The 15,886-nt window shown below is 40.3% G+C and overlaps 3 protein-coding genes across 3 annotated transcripts in view; 1 reads left to right on the top strand and 2 right to left on the bottom strand.

Annotated features, from left to right (window-relative positions):
* LOC134654661 (zinc finger BED domain-containing protein 4-like) overlaps positions 1-15,886 on the bottom strand; it is a 1,082,235-nt gene that overhangs the window by 838,156 nt on the left and 228,193 nt on the right. The window lies entirely within an intron of this gene.
* LOC134654669 (uncharacterized) lies at positions 663-8,404 on the top strand. The gene is made up of 8 exons (XM_063510146.1): positions 663-779; positions 1,931-1,975; positions 2,375-2,624; positions 3,430-3,593; positions 4,144-4,242; positions 4,809-4,988; positions 6,733-6,951; positions 8,261-8,404. The coding sequence occupies exons 1-8, from the start codon at positions 717-719 to the stop codon at positions 8,402-8,404; spliced, it is 1,164 nt and encodes a 387-aa protein (XP_063366216.1). The 5' UTR covers positions 663-716.
* The window catches only part of LOC134654681 (DNA topoisomerase 3-beta-1), a 37,989-nt gene continuing 35,887 nt past the window's right edge, over positions 13,785-15,886 (bottom strand). Inside the window, exon 15 of the mRNA XM_063510160.1 lies at positions 13,785-13,928. Coding sequence (XP_063366230.1) covers positions 13,785-13,928 — 144 coding nt within the window. The remainder of the gene's footprint in view (positions 13,929-15,886) is intronic.

The following is a 15,886-nucleotide window of genomic DNA, read 5'->3' as shown; positions in this document are numbered from 1 at the left end:
TCTATCATTCTGTGCTACATTCTAAACAATACTCTGGGTTAGAAATACCGTACTTAGAAATAGTTAAATAATCAACGAATTATTAAACATCATAGCCTACATTATTTTATTGTTTCCTACGTAATCTATATGGTGAATAGGACAATAGCATTTTTATGATTGTATCCACCGTAAGATAAACTGCCAAAACGTATCATCAAATATCAAAGGAAACGCACATGATTATTTTATTATGTTGCACGTGTTGACGATGTCTGTAAGGGTAATTAAATTATTAATAAAAAAGTATAAATAACTTTGTCATTTTATTATTAGCACTCGAACAATATGCCGGACCACGCTAAAATTGCAATGCATAGGTACCACGTACCACTTAGGAGCGCCACAGTCAAAGAGTAAAGTAAGTAGTTGACGTAGCATTTGGCATGAAACCGTAGCGTTTTCCAACTCTGTACGGAATCATTTGTTTTCACACAATTAGGTGTAATTGATCCATTTGCAAAGGCTCTGAACCGGTTTTTTATAAACCGGTTAATTCCGGTTTCGCTCCGGATGTCACAATGTTCTAAGTTCTAATGCAGCGCAAGGGACCTCATTGTGTTTTTTATGTTTTTTTTTTCATTGACAATAATGAATGACATTATATTGACACTTTCATAATATTTCAAGCAGTTTATTTATAGTTTACTTATTGCAAAATCTAAATTTCAGACAAAATGTTAGGTAGATGCAGCAAGCAGTTTCATAACAAGTTCAAAGATTTAGTAAAATATGTTTTGGTGAGTACCTATAATGTAATGTTACTTATATTGATATTGTTTTGTATATGTATTTAAATACTCACCATCGGAAACACACAGTAAATCAGCCATTGAGTTATTAATACTTATTATAACTATAGAGAAGCCACACCAAACCATGAAATTGTCCCAATCACAACCCACGCGACCAAAACGTCGTAAGCGCCGTAAAATTAAAATCCATGGCGCTTACGCGTTTAGGTCGCGAGATTCACGCCCCGCACTATAGTCTAACTAACCTAACCTAACTCGTGGCGTAAATAAAAATACTGGTGCTCTGTGCCGGTTCTATACGTTAGTAATAATAGTTCAATGAAATAAGCAGACTAATTTAGTTCAGTTGGTCATGCGATTACAGACAAGCCTTATAAATGGGTAGAAACAATCGCTTTTATTTTATTATTTTTTACGACCAGAAAGCGTTTCCGACGCGCTCGTCTCGTGTCCAGCGCTTCATGGAGCTGATATCCGTATATCTAGCCAGCCCAGGCCATCAGCCCTGTCCCCGTAAGGCCATTGATGAACCAAATACAATAGACGATCCAAACATCGTGTCGCCTCTCAGCCGGTTGTGTATTGAGGCCTGGGAATTATAGAAGAATAATATAGGTATTTATTTAGTTTATTTTTTACAGAAAGAAATGTTTATAAGTGATATAGGTGCGTATTTTAATACGCGTTTTTTAAGTGGCTATGAGACACAGGTTGGTAAAGTAAAAATGTATCTTCTTTAATAATACCTACTTAAATGATAGTTCGGTACGACCAATGAGTCATTTGAATAGGTAAAGTCAAGTGTAAAAATATGGGTGCACTCATACTCAAAATTTGTACATTTGACTGATACAAACACAGTATGATTGGCTAGTAAATTGGTCACTCGAACCATCGTTGTTATAGTATCTGATATATAAAACAGTATAGTTATACCTACTAAGGGTGTTAAATACGAGAAGATAGTTTTTGATACCCTGTTAGTTGTTATGGTTAATTCGAATTTTTAACTCTTTTTATCATTCTTAATTAAACATTTAAATTCACTATGCGTCGCCGAAAACTACTCTTTTACCTACAGAATGTGCTATTGTTACCGAAATTGTTCTCATTTTACCGAAATTGATTTGTTACAGAAACCGATCCGACAATATGCTGCTGAAGCCACGGTACCAATTTCTGTATGTAATGTTTCATATCTTTGACTTCACATTTCTTAGTTTCACCAGAAACAGATATAACTATATAGGTATCATACATGAATAAATCAAAAAGACTGCCGATGTCTATACAAAATCGCGTTCCTCCAATATTCACGCTATTGCCAGATGGCGCCACTAACGCAGCAGGTCTCAGTACCATCCATTATGTTCGGCGTTTAGTTCTTTGGTCAAAATAACCAACATCCGATCAATAGATGGCGCTGAATCGGAGAAACGCGACTGCACATTAAAACTACATCCAACATATCAATGTCTTGTAGGTAAAGGTAGCTCAATGTGCGTTTCTGATAGTTTTAGTTAAGACACTGATCGCTATTTTTCGTAGTAAGTAATTCAAAAATATAAACCCTTTGTCAGCCCCCAGAAGTTCACTGTTTTGACGCAAGCAAAATTCCAACTGAAGTAAAAATCACAAAGGCACAAGCTCTAGAATTATACGAGAACATGGTCCTCATACGGCGCATGGAGACAGAGATAGCCAGTCTGTATAAAGAGAAGAAGGTGTTTGGGTTCTGCCATCTCTACGCTGGTACGGAGGCGGTGGGCACGGGCATAGTGGCGAATATGAAGCCGGATGATAATCTTATCACTTCTTACAGATGCCATGGTAAGACAATAAACTTTTTCGACGACTTAAAAAGTCTAAAGACAAAGTTTTCTATGAATTTCCGTGTCAATAGCGCTAGGTCAGGTGTCAAACTTGAGAATAAGATCCAAATGCAGTAGAAATCACCAGTTTTACGAATCTGATAGAGCCGCAAGCGTTTCTTGACTCTGTGTACGTTATTGAGTGACTTGATGAAGAGCTGCAATTGTATTTCCAAAGAACCGCAAATTGCCGACTCATGAATCGGACTATAGGGTAGGTAACATGTCGCACACGATGCGATATATAATTAATAATATAATAATAATTCAGCCTTTATACGTCCCACTGCTGGGCACAGGCCTCCTCTCATGCGCGAGAGGGCTTGGGCTATAGTCCCCACGCTAGCCCAATGCGGATTGGGGACTTCACATACACCTTTTGAATTTCTTCGCAGATGTATGCAGGTTTCCTCACGATGTTTTCCTTCACCGAAAAGCTAGTGGTAAATATCAAATGATATTTCGTACATAAGTTCCGAAAAACTCATTGGTACGAGCCAGGATTTGAACCCGCGACCTCCGGATTGAAAGTCGGGCGTCATATCCACTCGGCCACCACCGCTTATGCGCGATGCGATAGGTATACAATAATCGTCTCTTAAGACAGTGAGATAATCTGGCATCCCTAGGGTTGTGACAGTAAACTAACTCTTAAAGATTGCATAATTGTATATCAACAGGCAGTGAGATCACGTTAAAAATGGCAGCTAGTTTTAGTTAGTTATTTACACAATTTATTCTAAATGGTCAACTTCGCATTACAGCATTCGCCATGATGTTCCAAAACAGGCAGAAGAAGAACGGACCGTATACCGTGATGTCCGAACTTATGGGCAAAGCCGACGGGATATCGGCCGGCAAGGGAGGTTCCATGCATATTTACGTCCCGCCGTATTTTTATGGCGGCCAGGGAATAGTGGGCGGACAGGTAATATGAGGACGCTGATCATATGTGAGACCACATACCAATTCAAGTCTCTTTTACATTACGTCCCTAAATAAATACCTACTTACACAAAATTTGGTAGGTACGTTGATTTGACATTACCTAATTTCATTGTATCGTCATCAAAATCCTGTTGAGGTCGACTCAGCGCCGGCCCGAGTGCTCGATCAGGGTAGAGCGAGATTAAGTTTTGGCGCTCCATGCTCAGTATTAGGTTCCGTAGTTACCCGTCCGTTTTTTCAAGATGTTTGTTTTCACACAGTCCTATTTGCCATTTTGGCGCCCCCCTACCATTGGCGCCTAGAGCGGCCGCTCCACTCGCTCTACCCTAGATCCGGCCCCTGGGTCGACTCGTCGTTGGTATTCTTCCCCAAAATCTGGGCTATGTAAATTCTTTCCCAAATTCCGGGCTAGTAGGTAGGTACAATCCATATTTTATCTAATCCAAAGACAGCAATATCTTATGCCAGCCGGAAACCTTTTTTGAAACATGAAATAAATATTTGATTATGGGTGCGTTTGTCTTGTCTAGGTGCCACTCGGCATCGGACTGGGTTTTGGACATATGTACTCCGATGACGGGGGCGTAGCTTTCGCCTTATACGGCGACGGGGCCTCCAATCAGGGACAGGTGAACTCAACTGAATAATATTATGTCCTTTTACCAGCACAGACGTATTGTGGTTGCGCATAAGTGTAAGGCCTGAGTGGACGCTCGAAGCGGCGCGTTTAGCGCGGCGTGCAGCGTCGCGTCGGGCTCAAAAGTGATTTAAGCAGCGTGCACTAAGGCCGCTCCTATACGTTTACATATGTTTAACATGCACGCCGCACGCCCCGCCCCGCTGCACGCCCAACATGAGCGTCCACTAAGGCCATAAGCGCACTTGTGGGATTCCACGATAAAAACGTGTGCTGAACGCAGATTCTGAATATCCATGCATGGTTTAATAATGGATATAGGAAACTAAATGTGTGTGATTACGAAAATAGCCGACTTACTGTCTTGTAGACATTCTGATCTGACTTTATTTGGAGCCATAAGGCATCTGAGATCTGTGTTAGGGTGGGTTGACCTTTATAATTTTTTCTTGCCATAATGTTCTCCTCATAGGTACACAATTTAGCCTCTTGTGATCTCAATTTACGTTACATTTCATGTGACTTTTAAAAGTGACCTTAAATAACCCTATTGCCCAGGTATACGAGTCGTTCAATATGGCGGCACTCCTCAAACTACCAGTTGTCTTCGTATGCGAGAACAATCTATACGGTATGGGCACCGCGGCCAAGAGGTCTTCATCCAGCCTGGAGTACTACAAGGCGGGCAGGGTCATCCCCGGGATCAAGGCGGATGGCATGGACGTGATTACTACTAGGGTACAATATGACCATCTCTCATCCATTATTTTTTCTTAAAATTCAATTAGTAGGCAAAGGTTTACGGTCAGCTATTCACATTACTATTCATTCTTAACACATTAATTGCCACCCAGCCAAACAAGACATCCGCGCCAGGCCACAAAAAAATCCTCAGATAAAGCTGTAGTACCTAGTGTATAGTACGGCTCTTCTGAGGTGAACTTTTCGCTTCGAACCTTAATCTTTCAAACAAAGGCCATTGTCTCTATTATCGCAAAACCGCTTGCTCCCCAGTTAGCACGTGCCAGTACAACATTCATATTGAAAAACAACCGGTATCGTCATAGTATTAAGGTTCAAATTTAATGTCACTCATATTCTAGATATTACGTTTTGGTAGTGTAGGACGATAAACCGCCCCGAAGCGATACGGCGCTCATATTTTTTTGATACTTAGTGTGGTGTTAAAAATGAAACGTGGTTATTTATTATATTGTTTTAATTAAATTATTAGCTTGCGGTGGTAAATGTAATAATTTACAAAGGTGCAGCTGCAAGCATTGTTATTTTTTCTTATCTTTAAAATAATGATACTGTGAAATTAGCACCTCTGATGTGATGCCGACGCATAGTAACAATAAAAACACTGATAAGGCAAACGTGGAGCTTTGAAGCGTACAGCTTTTCTAACAAAACGTCACGTATCAACGGTCAGAAGAAAGGTCGGTTATAATATAAGAAAGAAATTGATTATATCTGATTTTTTATGACACGATTTTATCTAGTAGTACGTATAACTGTTTATATACCTACACGGAAAAATGTTGATTATACCTATGTTAAACTTATTAATCTTAAATTTACATTGTTACCTTAGATTTTGTTATATAACAAATATACAACGCTTTATCATAAATAACCGTGTTTCATTTTTAACACCACACTAAGTATCAAAATAATATGAGTGCCGTATCGCTTCGGGGCGGTCTATCGTCCTACACTACCAAAACGTAATATATAGAATATTACGTCAGTGACATTAAATTTGAACCTTAATACTATGACTATACCGGTTGTTTTTCAATATGAATGTTGTACTGGCACGTGCTAAGTCGGGAGCAAGCGGTTTTGCGATAATAGAGACAATGGCCTTTGTTTGAAAGATTAAGGTTCGAAGCGAAAAGTTCACCTCAGAAGAGCCGTACTATACCTACCACGATCCCGACTATCGGGTCGTCCGGCCTGGGAACGAAATCATAAAAACCCGATAGTCGGGTTTTCGGCACTGAATGTGTTAATTAGCGAGACGAAACATTTTTATAACACTTTTAATCCCGGTCCATGCACAGATATAGCCACCTACGATCTATTTGGGCACCGGCTTTCTTATTTTCTTTTGCTATTTTCCCATTATTTGCAAGACCTGGTTCTCTGTAGTTCCTTAGCTCCACGTTTGACATAAACCCGCTGTGCGAGAGGATTGTTCCCAATCCTCTGTGGAAGGATGTTGTACAGTCAGCAGCAGAAGTTGCTAAGCGGGCCAGGTGTTCAAAATGATCTTCACGCGACTTTATTGTTAAGAGATTAAGAGCGTGTCAAGGTAATTTTGAACACCTCGCCTGCTAAGCAACTTCTGCTGCTGACTTCTGGTGCGTTTATGATGGTGGATTTTTTCGCCTTGCTCCTCTCCGTTCTTAACAAGAACTAGAAATATTAACAAGTTGAAAATTTTATGCTAGCACCGCATTATATTTCTTTTCAGGAGATAGCCAAAGTAGCGAGCGACTACAGTCGCGCCGGTAACGGCCCTATACTCCTCCAATTCGAATGCTACCGCTATTACGGACACTCCATGTCAGACCCGGGCACGAGTTACCGCACCCGCGAGGAGGTACAACACGTCCGGCAGTCTAGGGACCCCTTAAACCATCTCAAGGCCACGCTCACGGACACACAACTCGCGACTGATGAAGAGATTGAGGTATAAATGTTTTAATATCATAAGGGCTCATTTAGACGGTGCGAGAACTCACATGCGAGTTTCATTATATTGCGTCATTTGATCGGTCGGCTGAATTGATGTAAGCCCATGGTCCGCAATGTAACTAAAATCGTACAAGAGTTCGCGCGCCGTCTAAATGAGCCCTTAGAATTTTCGAATTATCGAATGCCCAAGGGTGGCAGAGTACCGGGCACAGACGGCACAGTACCTCGGTTCACCGGGGTCTCTCTCAGAAGTCGTCGGCATAGGGTTGCAAATAGAAAAAAAACCAAATGTTTTTTTTTTCAAATTTATGAAAAAAAAAACATGAAAAAAAAACCTGGCACCATGGTTTTTTTCTAAATTAGGTTTTTTTTCAGATGAACAAAAATATGACACAATAACGGTTTTTCGTGATTTATTTATATAAGTAACTTAAAACTATGTACATTAAAGTAAGTATGTCAGTACAGTATCCGGAATCCCTGAATTCCCCGATGCGGCGACGAGAGGCGTTGGTGTTGCCAACAGTAAATTGCGATAACTACCACTACAGATTTCATTTATGTTGTTATTAATCAAAGTTGTTAAATTAAATTGGTTTAATGGTTAACATAAAGTCTAAAACAAGTAAAACAACCGTATAAAAGTATTAACTGCCTTGCAAATTTTGAGTTTTCATACTTTTGAAAAAAAAAACGTACTTTTTTTCACGGTTTTTTTTTTCATGATTTTTTTCAAGTCAGAAAAAAAACCGTTTTTTTACAACCCTACCTCGGCAACATCAAGGGTCTGCTAGGCTTCTTGGTAGAGTTGGGTTGGCAAGAGTAGAAGAGTAGTGGCGACAACCCACCATGCAAAATAGTCGCAATCTTATGATGTCGAGTTGCGGAAATCAAGCCCACGAGTACCTAATATACAGGTCGGCTAAAAATAACTGCATTCCCGTTGCCAGGGAGGTTTTGGGATTATACTGAGCAACTTATGGGCAGACCCCCAAATCACGAAAAAAATATTGGCTGTTTATACATTTTGGCTGGTCCATTTTCTATGGGAGGGTACCTACATTTTATTTCGGGGTTGGTCCCATAGTAAAAGTTGCTCAGTATAATCCCAATATTTTTTAGCCACGCTGTATATATCCCTAAGAAAGAAAGGGTTAACTGATCCCGTGAATGCGTCGTACTTTAATGTAATACTTATTATTATTACTAAGCGCCTAGCCTAGATAGAATTCACTACAAACATTTATGGTGGCTGATGTGGATAGTGCACTCTCTGATAACTTTATTTCTTCTTTTCTCTCCAGGAAATTAACAAGAAAGCAAAGAAACTATGCGCAGAAGCAAAGAAAGCTGCGGATGCGGCCCCCGTGCCGGACGTAAAAGAGCTGTACACAGATCTCTATGTGAAATATCTCGAGGAACCCAGGAGAAGGACCTGCGTTGGGTGACTTACAGTCAGCGTCAAATAGGTAGTGACGGCCAAAGTGGCCAAATATATCGGAACACATCCTTATTTTTATGATAATAAAGGGGTGATACGATATATTTGGCCACCGTGGCTGTGACAATCTATTTAATGATGACTGTACATATATGATGCCGGATTAAAATTTTCGGAGATGTAGTCCAGACAATATATATATCAATTGATATGAAAACTTAAAAAAAAAAATTGGTCGTGGGCATTGTACCAAAATTTACTGTAAGTATTGGGTTCTGACATGAATTGTATTTCTCATATTTATAGCTTGAAAGTGGATGTTTTTTGACGTGTTTATATGGTGTTAAGTGGTGTTTATATTTTGATATGTTTTTTGTTTTGTAAATAAATTATACAATGTGAACTTGTATATTTAAAAATTTATCAACTCCAATTGACAAAATGCCGTTTTAGTGCATTCTACACTGTACTTCAGACAGGTTGGTGAGATAGTAGTAGCGTATCATAATTTTTGTCTTACTGAGCATAATAGTTTCAATCTTAAAGTATTGCACTTTCTCAATAACCGTCCGAGTTATGTGGTAGACAGATAAAGGTTCTTGTACACGTACAGTCAAGTGTAAAAATATGGGCGCACACATCATACTCAAAAAGATGTCCCATAGCTCTTATGTCAGCGTATTAAGAACTATAGGACATATTTTTGAGTAAGTTACCTATATGCACCCATATTTTTACACTTGACAGTACTTATTTACTGTTGATACGGAATGGATATAAAAAGAAACGAATGTAAAAGTTAGAAACATGTTTATTTAACTTAATAAACTAGTATAAAAGAAATACAAAATGTATCTAAGGTAAATAACAATCAACTTTTAGACTTGATTGAAAATTTATTACTTATTACAGTTATTATCCTGACATTGGGTGTCAAAATTACGTTTTTACACAAAAAAGTAAACATCTAATCATCTCCTGTTCCGTTGAACCTCCTGGGTCATGGTCGTAGCATAGTATGTACTTAGTTCAATTTTAAATTACATAATTCCAATTGGAATAGAGTTGCAGTTGTTTGTTTAGAAATTTAACGTTGTTTCGTTAAATTTCTAAACAATGTCAACTGTTAACATTTTTTACATTATAGGTTCAAATTTTACAAGATAATGTTGTAATTTTGATTTGTATGGCTCAGTTAGCCTTCTAATGCCCGTCTAGTTTGATGAATGAAAGGTAGTCGGTTACGATCACGGAAAAGATGTCGAATAGACAGGAATACTTAAACAATTTGTTTCATAAAAAAACGAAACTTAAATAATTTAGGGGTAACAATTATACATATACAAGCTGCGGTGTTACGAGTTAATATGAGACTTATTATAGAATTCAATTGATCATGTATTCGAGCAAAGAGAATTTGAAATAGAGGCGGATTGTCAAAGTAAACTATGTGGCCCCAGTAAATTTACTGCCATCTTTTGAGAGAAGATTAAAATTGTTAGACCGCCATTTGACTTTGATTCTTATTCTTTCACTGATATGTGTTAATTTGTAATAGATTGCATTCAATATTTACAAATTAACATATATCAGTGAAAGAATAAGGATCAAAGTCAAATGGCTTTCCAACAGTTTTAATCTTCTGTCAAAAGATGGCAGGAAATGTACTGCGACTATATAATTTGCCATGACAGTAACTCTCTAAACATTCTATTCTCTTTGATTAGAGTATATTGTTTACGTCACCCTAGGCTTGTAAGTGGGATTGACTTTCGCTACGCGAGAAGAAAATCTTACTTGCTGGCCAAGCCAAGGTAAGACGTACAATTTTAGACAAACCACGGGCGGTAATTTGTAAAGCTCCACATCGCATATTTATGGCCCTCGCCTTCGGTTCGGGCCGCAAACCGAACCGTCTAGGTATGTAATGTACTATACTATTATTGGCGTGTAAGTAACATAAGTGTGTAAACTGAGAGGAGAGGTGTTAGTGTACGACTTTAGTACAGGTTGATTCACGAAAGCTGACGCGAATGGCACGAATGAGCGGATGGAAATATCTACATATGTGTGGAACAGATAAATCAATAAAATGGTGACTCGGGCTGTATTTCGTTTCGTTCATTCCATTCACAATTCGTTTCGTTCATTCAATTCACAATTCGTTTCGTTCATTCAATTCGCGTCAGCTGTCGTCATAGACTAGGAATCCTCTAGACGGAGTTTAGAGAAATCATTTCATGAAACCGATGCTGCCAAAAATACTGGGGTGCGGGATCGGTCCGTTTAAAGACACGGACGTCACACAGAGACACTTTGACTCGAAAATGGAGTAAAACTACCGTAGCAGCAGAATACCAGTGAGTGTTGCAACAGTGTAGTGGACATAGTGAGTGCGTGCTGTGTATCGCTACAAGTGTTAGGTGACCAAAGCCCAAACACTATGCCCGCCTACAACGACAGCGGAAGACCTGCCCCCAACCGGTTTTCTCGGCGCGCGCGCAGCGTGCGACGCGGCGTGCGGCAGTACGCGATACTAGACATGGGCGAAATGTGTCAGTAGAGGGAAAAGATTGATATATATATATTTCTCACTGGGATATGTATCACTCTTTTATATCTTCATATCCGTGTGTATCAGTTGCCCCGCTCACAACTGTATCGGCACTTGCTGACTTTGCGTCATCTTATGAATGAGAGAGAGACAGAATTGTTATTATAACGTGGCGACATTTTTATTTTGTATCATGATGGATTTATAGATTGGTTCATTCACGAAGAAGCTTGATTTGGTTCGTATTGTCATGGTCAATTGCTCATGCTATTAGATTAGGTTTGACAAATCTGCGCGTTCTCGTGAATTGCGCTATCTATAACCGTAATCATGCAAGGTCCAAACAACTTTAAGCTTTAAAACTTTATGCAATTTAACTCATTAACCGAATCATCATTGCAATTTGCATTTCATCCTGCGCGAGCGAGAAATACTATACTATCTACTTCTCGTTCCCGCGGAATAGCGAAGCGAATGACGCGTCCGAAACTCCGAATCCGCGAACGACCGCTGTCGCTCGTTCGTGTTACTTCGGTCGACGCGCGACCGACACATCGCTTTCGCTTTAGTAAATCGTTGCCGAGGGAGTGAGAGGTACGGATATACCACTGACAATCCAACCTCTAGACTGAGCTTAGGCCAATTCTTTCATGAAACCGATGCTGCCAAAAATACGGGGGTGCGGGGGGACGAGGTGAGCGAATCCCGTGCCGTGATTGGTCCGTTCAAAGACACGGACCAATCACGGCACGGGATTGACTCGAAGATGGAGTAACGCTACCGTATGTGTGGCAGAGGGGGTAACGCGACTATGCTATGTCTAGAGGTTGGATGGTCTGTGGGATATACTGATACATTCGGATTCGTAAAGACAAGAAGAGTGATTCATGAAACGAGAAAGATATATATCTTTTTTATCTATCACTCCTGAGTCTGATGTCTACGCGATACACGGCCGTCGTGAACGCTGCTCGCACTGTTAGTGCTTGAGAAAGGAGACCTAGGCTCTCCGAAACATGTCGCGCGAGTGACTTAAAACAAGCGAGTCTAAACCGTAAAATTATTCAATGTTAGTATGTCTCACAACAGTTTAAATTCGAAAACTACCGTATGTTTGTGGCAGAGGGGGTAGCGCTCCTATGCTTAGTCTGGAGCAGGGATGTTGCGGATGCAGATTTTTTAACATCCGCGGATGCGGATGCGGATATTTAAAGGCTCACATCCGCGGATGCGGATGTCAAGATTAGGTACTGAGAAAACGTCAAATATTACATTTTTAGTATTTTTGTATTAAAAAAAAAACGAACCGTTTAGTATTTGAGCAAGAATATAGGTGCGTTATATTTAATAAACAGTAACTTGGCCGACTTTACTGGATCTAGACGATTTCATTATAGATAATGACGAAATTACCTAGCACTTACGCCGCCGCTAAGACGTTTCTGTACCGACTTGTTCGACATCCGCATCCGCATAAGCTCCGCATCAATTTTATGCGGATGCGGATGTTGAAAATAATGCGGAAGTTCCGCGGTTGCGGATGCGGATGCGGATGTTCGCAACATCCCTGGTCTGGAGCATGTCTTGCCTGTGGGCACAAAACAGATACAGTACAGAAATCAATCTACATACAAAGTGCGCTCGAGCAACGCACACATAGACACTGCTCACGGACACGATATCTCGGACCGGTTGGGACCAGTGCGAGCGCGAGTGTCAACCGCTTGAGACACGCGTCTGTGAACTTTTTTGTGCAATTATGGAGAAACAAAAAAAAAGTTATTATAACTGTTCAGTGGACGGTTGTTTAAATTCAACATTAAACGGTGAATTGTCGTTTTTTAAGCTACCAGTGGTTTCAGAGAGGTAAGTAGGTATCTGCTTGTATTTAGATGGTTCGTTTTAACGTTAAACAGAACAGTTAGGTAGGTAGGTAAGCACCCCGCCCCGGCCACTACTAGATACGAGTGCCACTACCACGATAGTTTTTTGTGCATAAATCATAGTTGACAACCCTAGAGCGACCGCCGAGCGTAGGTATGAAAAGTGAAGTACATACCAGGGGTGTTGCGAATATTCGGATCCGCATCCGCGGAACATCCGCATTATTTTCAACATCCGCATCCGCATAAAATCGATGCGGAGCTCATGCGGATGCGGATGTCGACCAAGTCGGTAACAGGAACGTCTTAGCGGCGGCGTAAGGCTAGGTAATTTTGTCATTATACATAAGATATGTAATAACGAAATCGTCTAGATCCCGAAAAGTCGACCAAATTACTGTTTATTAAATAAAAGTAATAAAACGCACCTATATTCTTGCTCAAATACTAAACGTTTCGTTATTTTAAATAATAATTATACTAAAAATGAAATAGTTGACGTTTATTAAGTACCAAATCTTGACATCCGCATCCGCATCCGCGGATGTGAGGCTTTAAATATCCGCATCCGCGGATGTCAAAAAATCTGCATCCGCAACATCCCTGGTACATACATGTGATTGACTTCTGTACTGTATCTATTTTGTGCTGTGGGTGTCGTGAGCCGTGGTGTACTTAAATAAATAAATAAATATTATGGGACAATCTTACACAAATCGACCTAGTCCCACGGTAAGCTCATAAGGCTTGTGTTGTGGGTACTAGACGACGATATATATATAATATATAGATACATATAAGTACTTAAATACATAGAAAACATCCATAACTAAGGAACAAATATTTGTGATGAACACACAAATAAATGCCCTTACCGGGATTCGAACCCGGGACCTCCAGCTTCGTAGGCAGGGTCACTACCGACTAGGCTACGGAGGCCGTTACTAGACTTAGACGAAGTATGCGGCGAGCTGCGCCATCTTGTCCTTGGGCGGCTTGGAGCGGTGCTTGCCCCTCCCCGCGCCCGCGCGCCCCCCGCCCCCCCGGCCCCGCCCCGCCGGCGCGCGCGCCGCCACCGCGCGGTGCTTCTCCAACTGTATAACAAGGGAGACATTAACATTACAATCTATGAAGCTACCCCCTTAGGGCCGGTTGCACCAAACCGTCTGTTACCGTTAAGAGCCAACAGGAGTGGTCATTTCTCCATACAAACGTACTCGACTGTTTCCTCCGTGGGTTTTGAAGCTAGAGCAATGATTTTTTCAACACAGATTAATATTGTCAATATCTGTGTCGGACCGTTTTGCTTTTTTTGATATTTTTGTTTTTCAAGGCGCTAGAGCCCTTCAAAAATGGCCAAAATGGCCTAATTGACTATGCCGCCATGAGAGGCGTGCTATTCAAAACTGACATCAATTAGTCAAAAAAGCAAAACGGTCCGACACAGATAATGTCATAATCATTTAGATTTCCAAATTTGGTTACGATTGGTTAAGTTTTGGAGGAGGAAACAGTCGAATACGAAACCTCAATTTTTGATATTTTTACGCAGGATTTTTCGCCTTGTCCTTATCGCACTAGTTTTAGGAGCCGCTTCAGTTAGCGAGACGGATATATTTACCTAAAATATTTAAATCTTAGCTCCTGTTGGCTCTTAAAGCGTTCGCTAAATTGTATTGCGTGGAAAACTTCATTCTTTCCTGTTGTTTGACGTCAATCGGTCTGTTAAATGGGGTCGGTGCGACTGGGCCTCAATTTGGCAAAGATCACGGAAGGTCGTGAGTTCAAACCTCCTCGGCGCTCAATAATATCAATGATTCTGGTTAAGAAAAAAATACAAAAAAAAGGGTCAAAATTGTGTACGGGGCGAGGTTCCTTTGGCAGCCTGAGCCGACAATGTTACGTGAAAACCATTGCCATCACATTTCACAAACTGACATAAAGATTACATTTCCACGCAAAAGAAAACATATGATCAAGAAAACATATGAGAGTCAAAAAGGGCATAATAAAAAAATTCAAATATATTTACGAGGGGTGTTCAAAATATTCTCGGTATGAGAATGAAAACAAACAAGTACGAAAAGTTTGATATTTTTATTTTTCAATATACTCCCCCCCTATGTTCATACACTTAAAAGATCGATCAATTATTTTTTTTAATCCTGCATAAAAATATTTTTTATCTTTGGTGTAAAAATGCTCCTCCACTGCCGCCTTCAATGCTTCATCATCGAAAAATTTATTTCCACGCAGATCCTTTTTAAGATTGGGGAACAAAAAGAAGTCGCTGGGGGCTAAGTCCGGACTATACGGTGGGTGAGTAACAGTTTCAAACCCACATTCAACAATAGCTGCCTTGGCAATATGAGCAGTATGGACGGGGGCGTTGTCATGCAGAAGCATAACACCTTTGGTTAACTTTCCTCGCCTCTTTTCTTTGATTGCATCCTTTAATTGACGTAGAATGTTAGCGTAGTACTGTCCTGTGATATTTACACCTTTTTCTTTATAATCGATTAGTAATACTCCTTTACAATCCCAAAATATCGTGGCCATGACCTTGCCAGCTGAAGGGATGACCTTGAACTTCTTGGGATGAGCTGAACCCTTAATGTGCCACTGCATGGACTCTTGTTTACTCTCTGGGTCATAATGATGAACCCAGGTTTCATCTCCAGTAACTATTCTTTGCAGCACCTCATCAGGATTTTCACCGCACAGGTCAATAAAATCGGAACAACAAGCTACACGCATGTCTTTTTGAAGCAGAGTCAGCATTCGCGGAACCCATCTTGCACTTACTTTTGACATATTAAAATGGTCATGTATAATATCATGTACGGTACCAATAGAGAGATTGGTTACTTGTGCTATAGATTTTACCTTCACTCGACCATCTTCCAATATAAGTATTTCCACTTTACCAATATTTTCTTGTGAAGTAGCTACTACAGGCCGGCCAGGTCTAGGGTCATCTTCAATACTCTCCCTTCCGCGTTTAAACTCGCTTGACCACTTTTGAATGGTAGATAAAGAAGGAGCAGACTCA

Source organism: Cydia amplana, chromosome 15 (genome assembly GCF_948474715.1).
Source record: "Cydia amplana chromosome 15, ilCydAmpl1.1, whole genome shotgun sequence".
Classification (NCBI taxonomy): Eukaryota; Metazoa; Arthropoda; class Insecta; order Lepidoptera; family Tortricidae; genus Cydia; species Cydia amplana.
Note: the sequence above shows the minus strand (reverse complement) of the source record. Positions and strands in the feature narration are given on the sequence as shown.

What these genes read in the sequence shown, in the direction of transcription:
- LOC134654669 (XM_063510146.1), top strand. Translation starts at nt 717, where the DNA reads ATGTTAGGTAGATGCAGCAAGCAGTTTCATAACAAGTTCAAAGATTTA. An exon ending in CACTTCTTACAGATGCCATG is followed by an intron (nt 2,625 to 3,429) that starts GTAAGACAATAA and finishes TTCGCATTACAG; the next exon opens with CATTCGCCATGATGTTCCAA. An exon ending in CGACTGATGAAGAGATTGAG is followed by an intron (nt 6,952 to 8,260) that starts GTATAAATGTTT and finishes TTTTCTCTCCAG; the next exon opens with GAAATTAACAAGAAAGCAAA.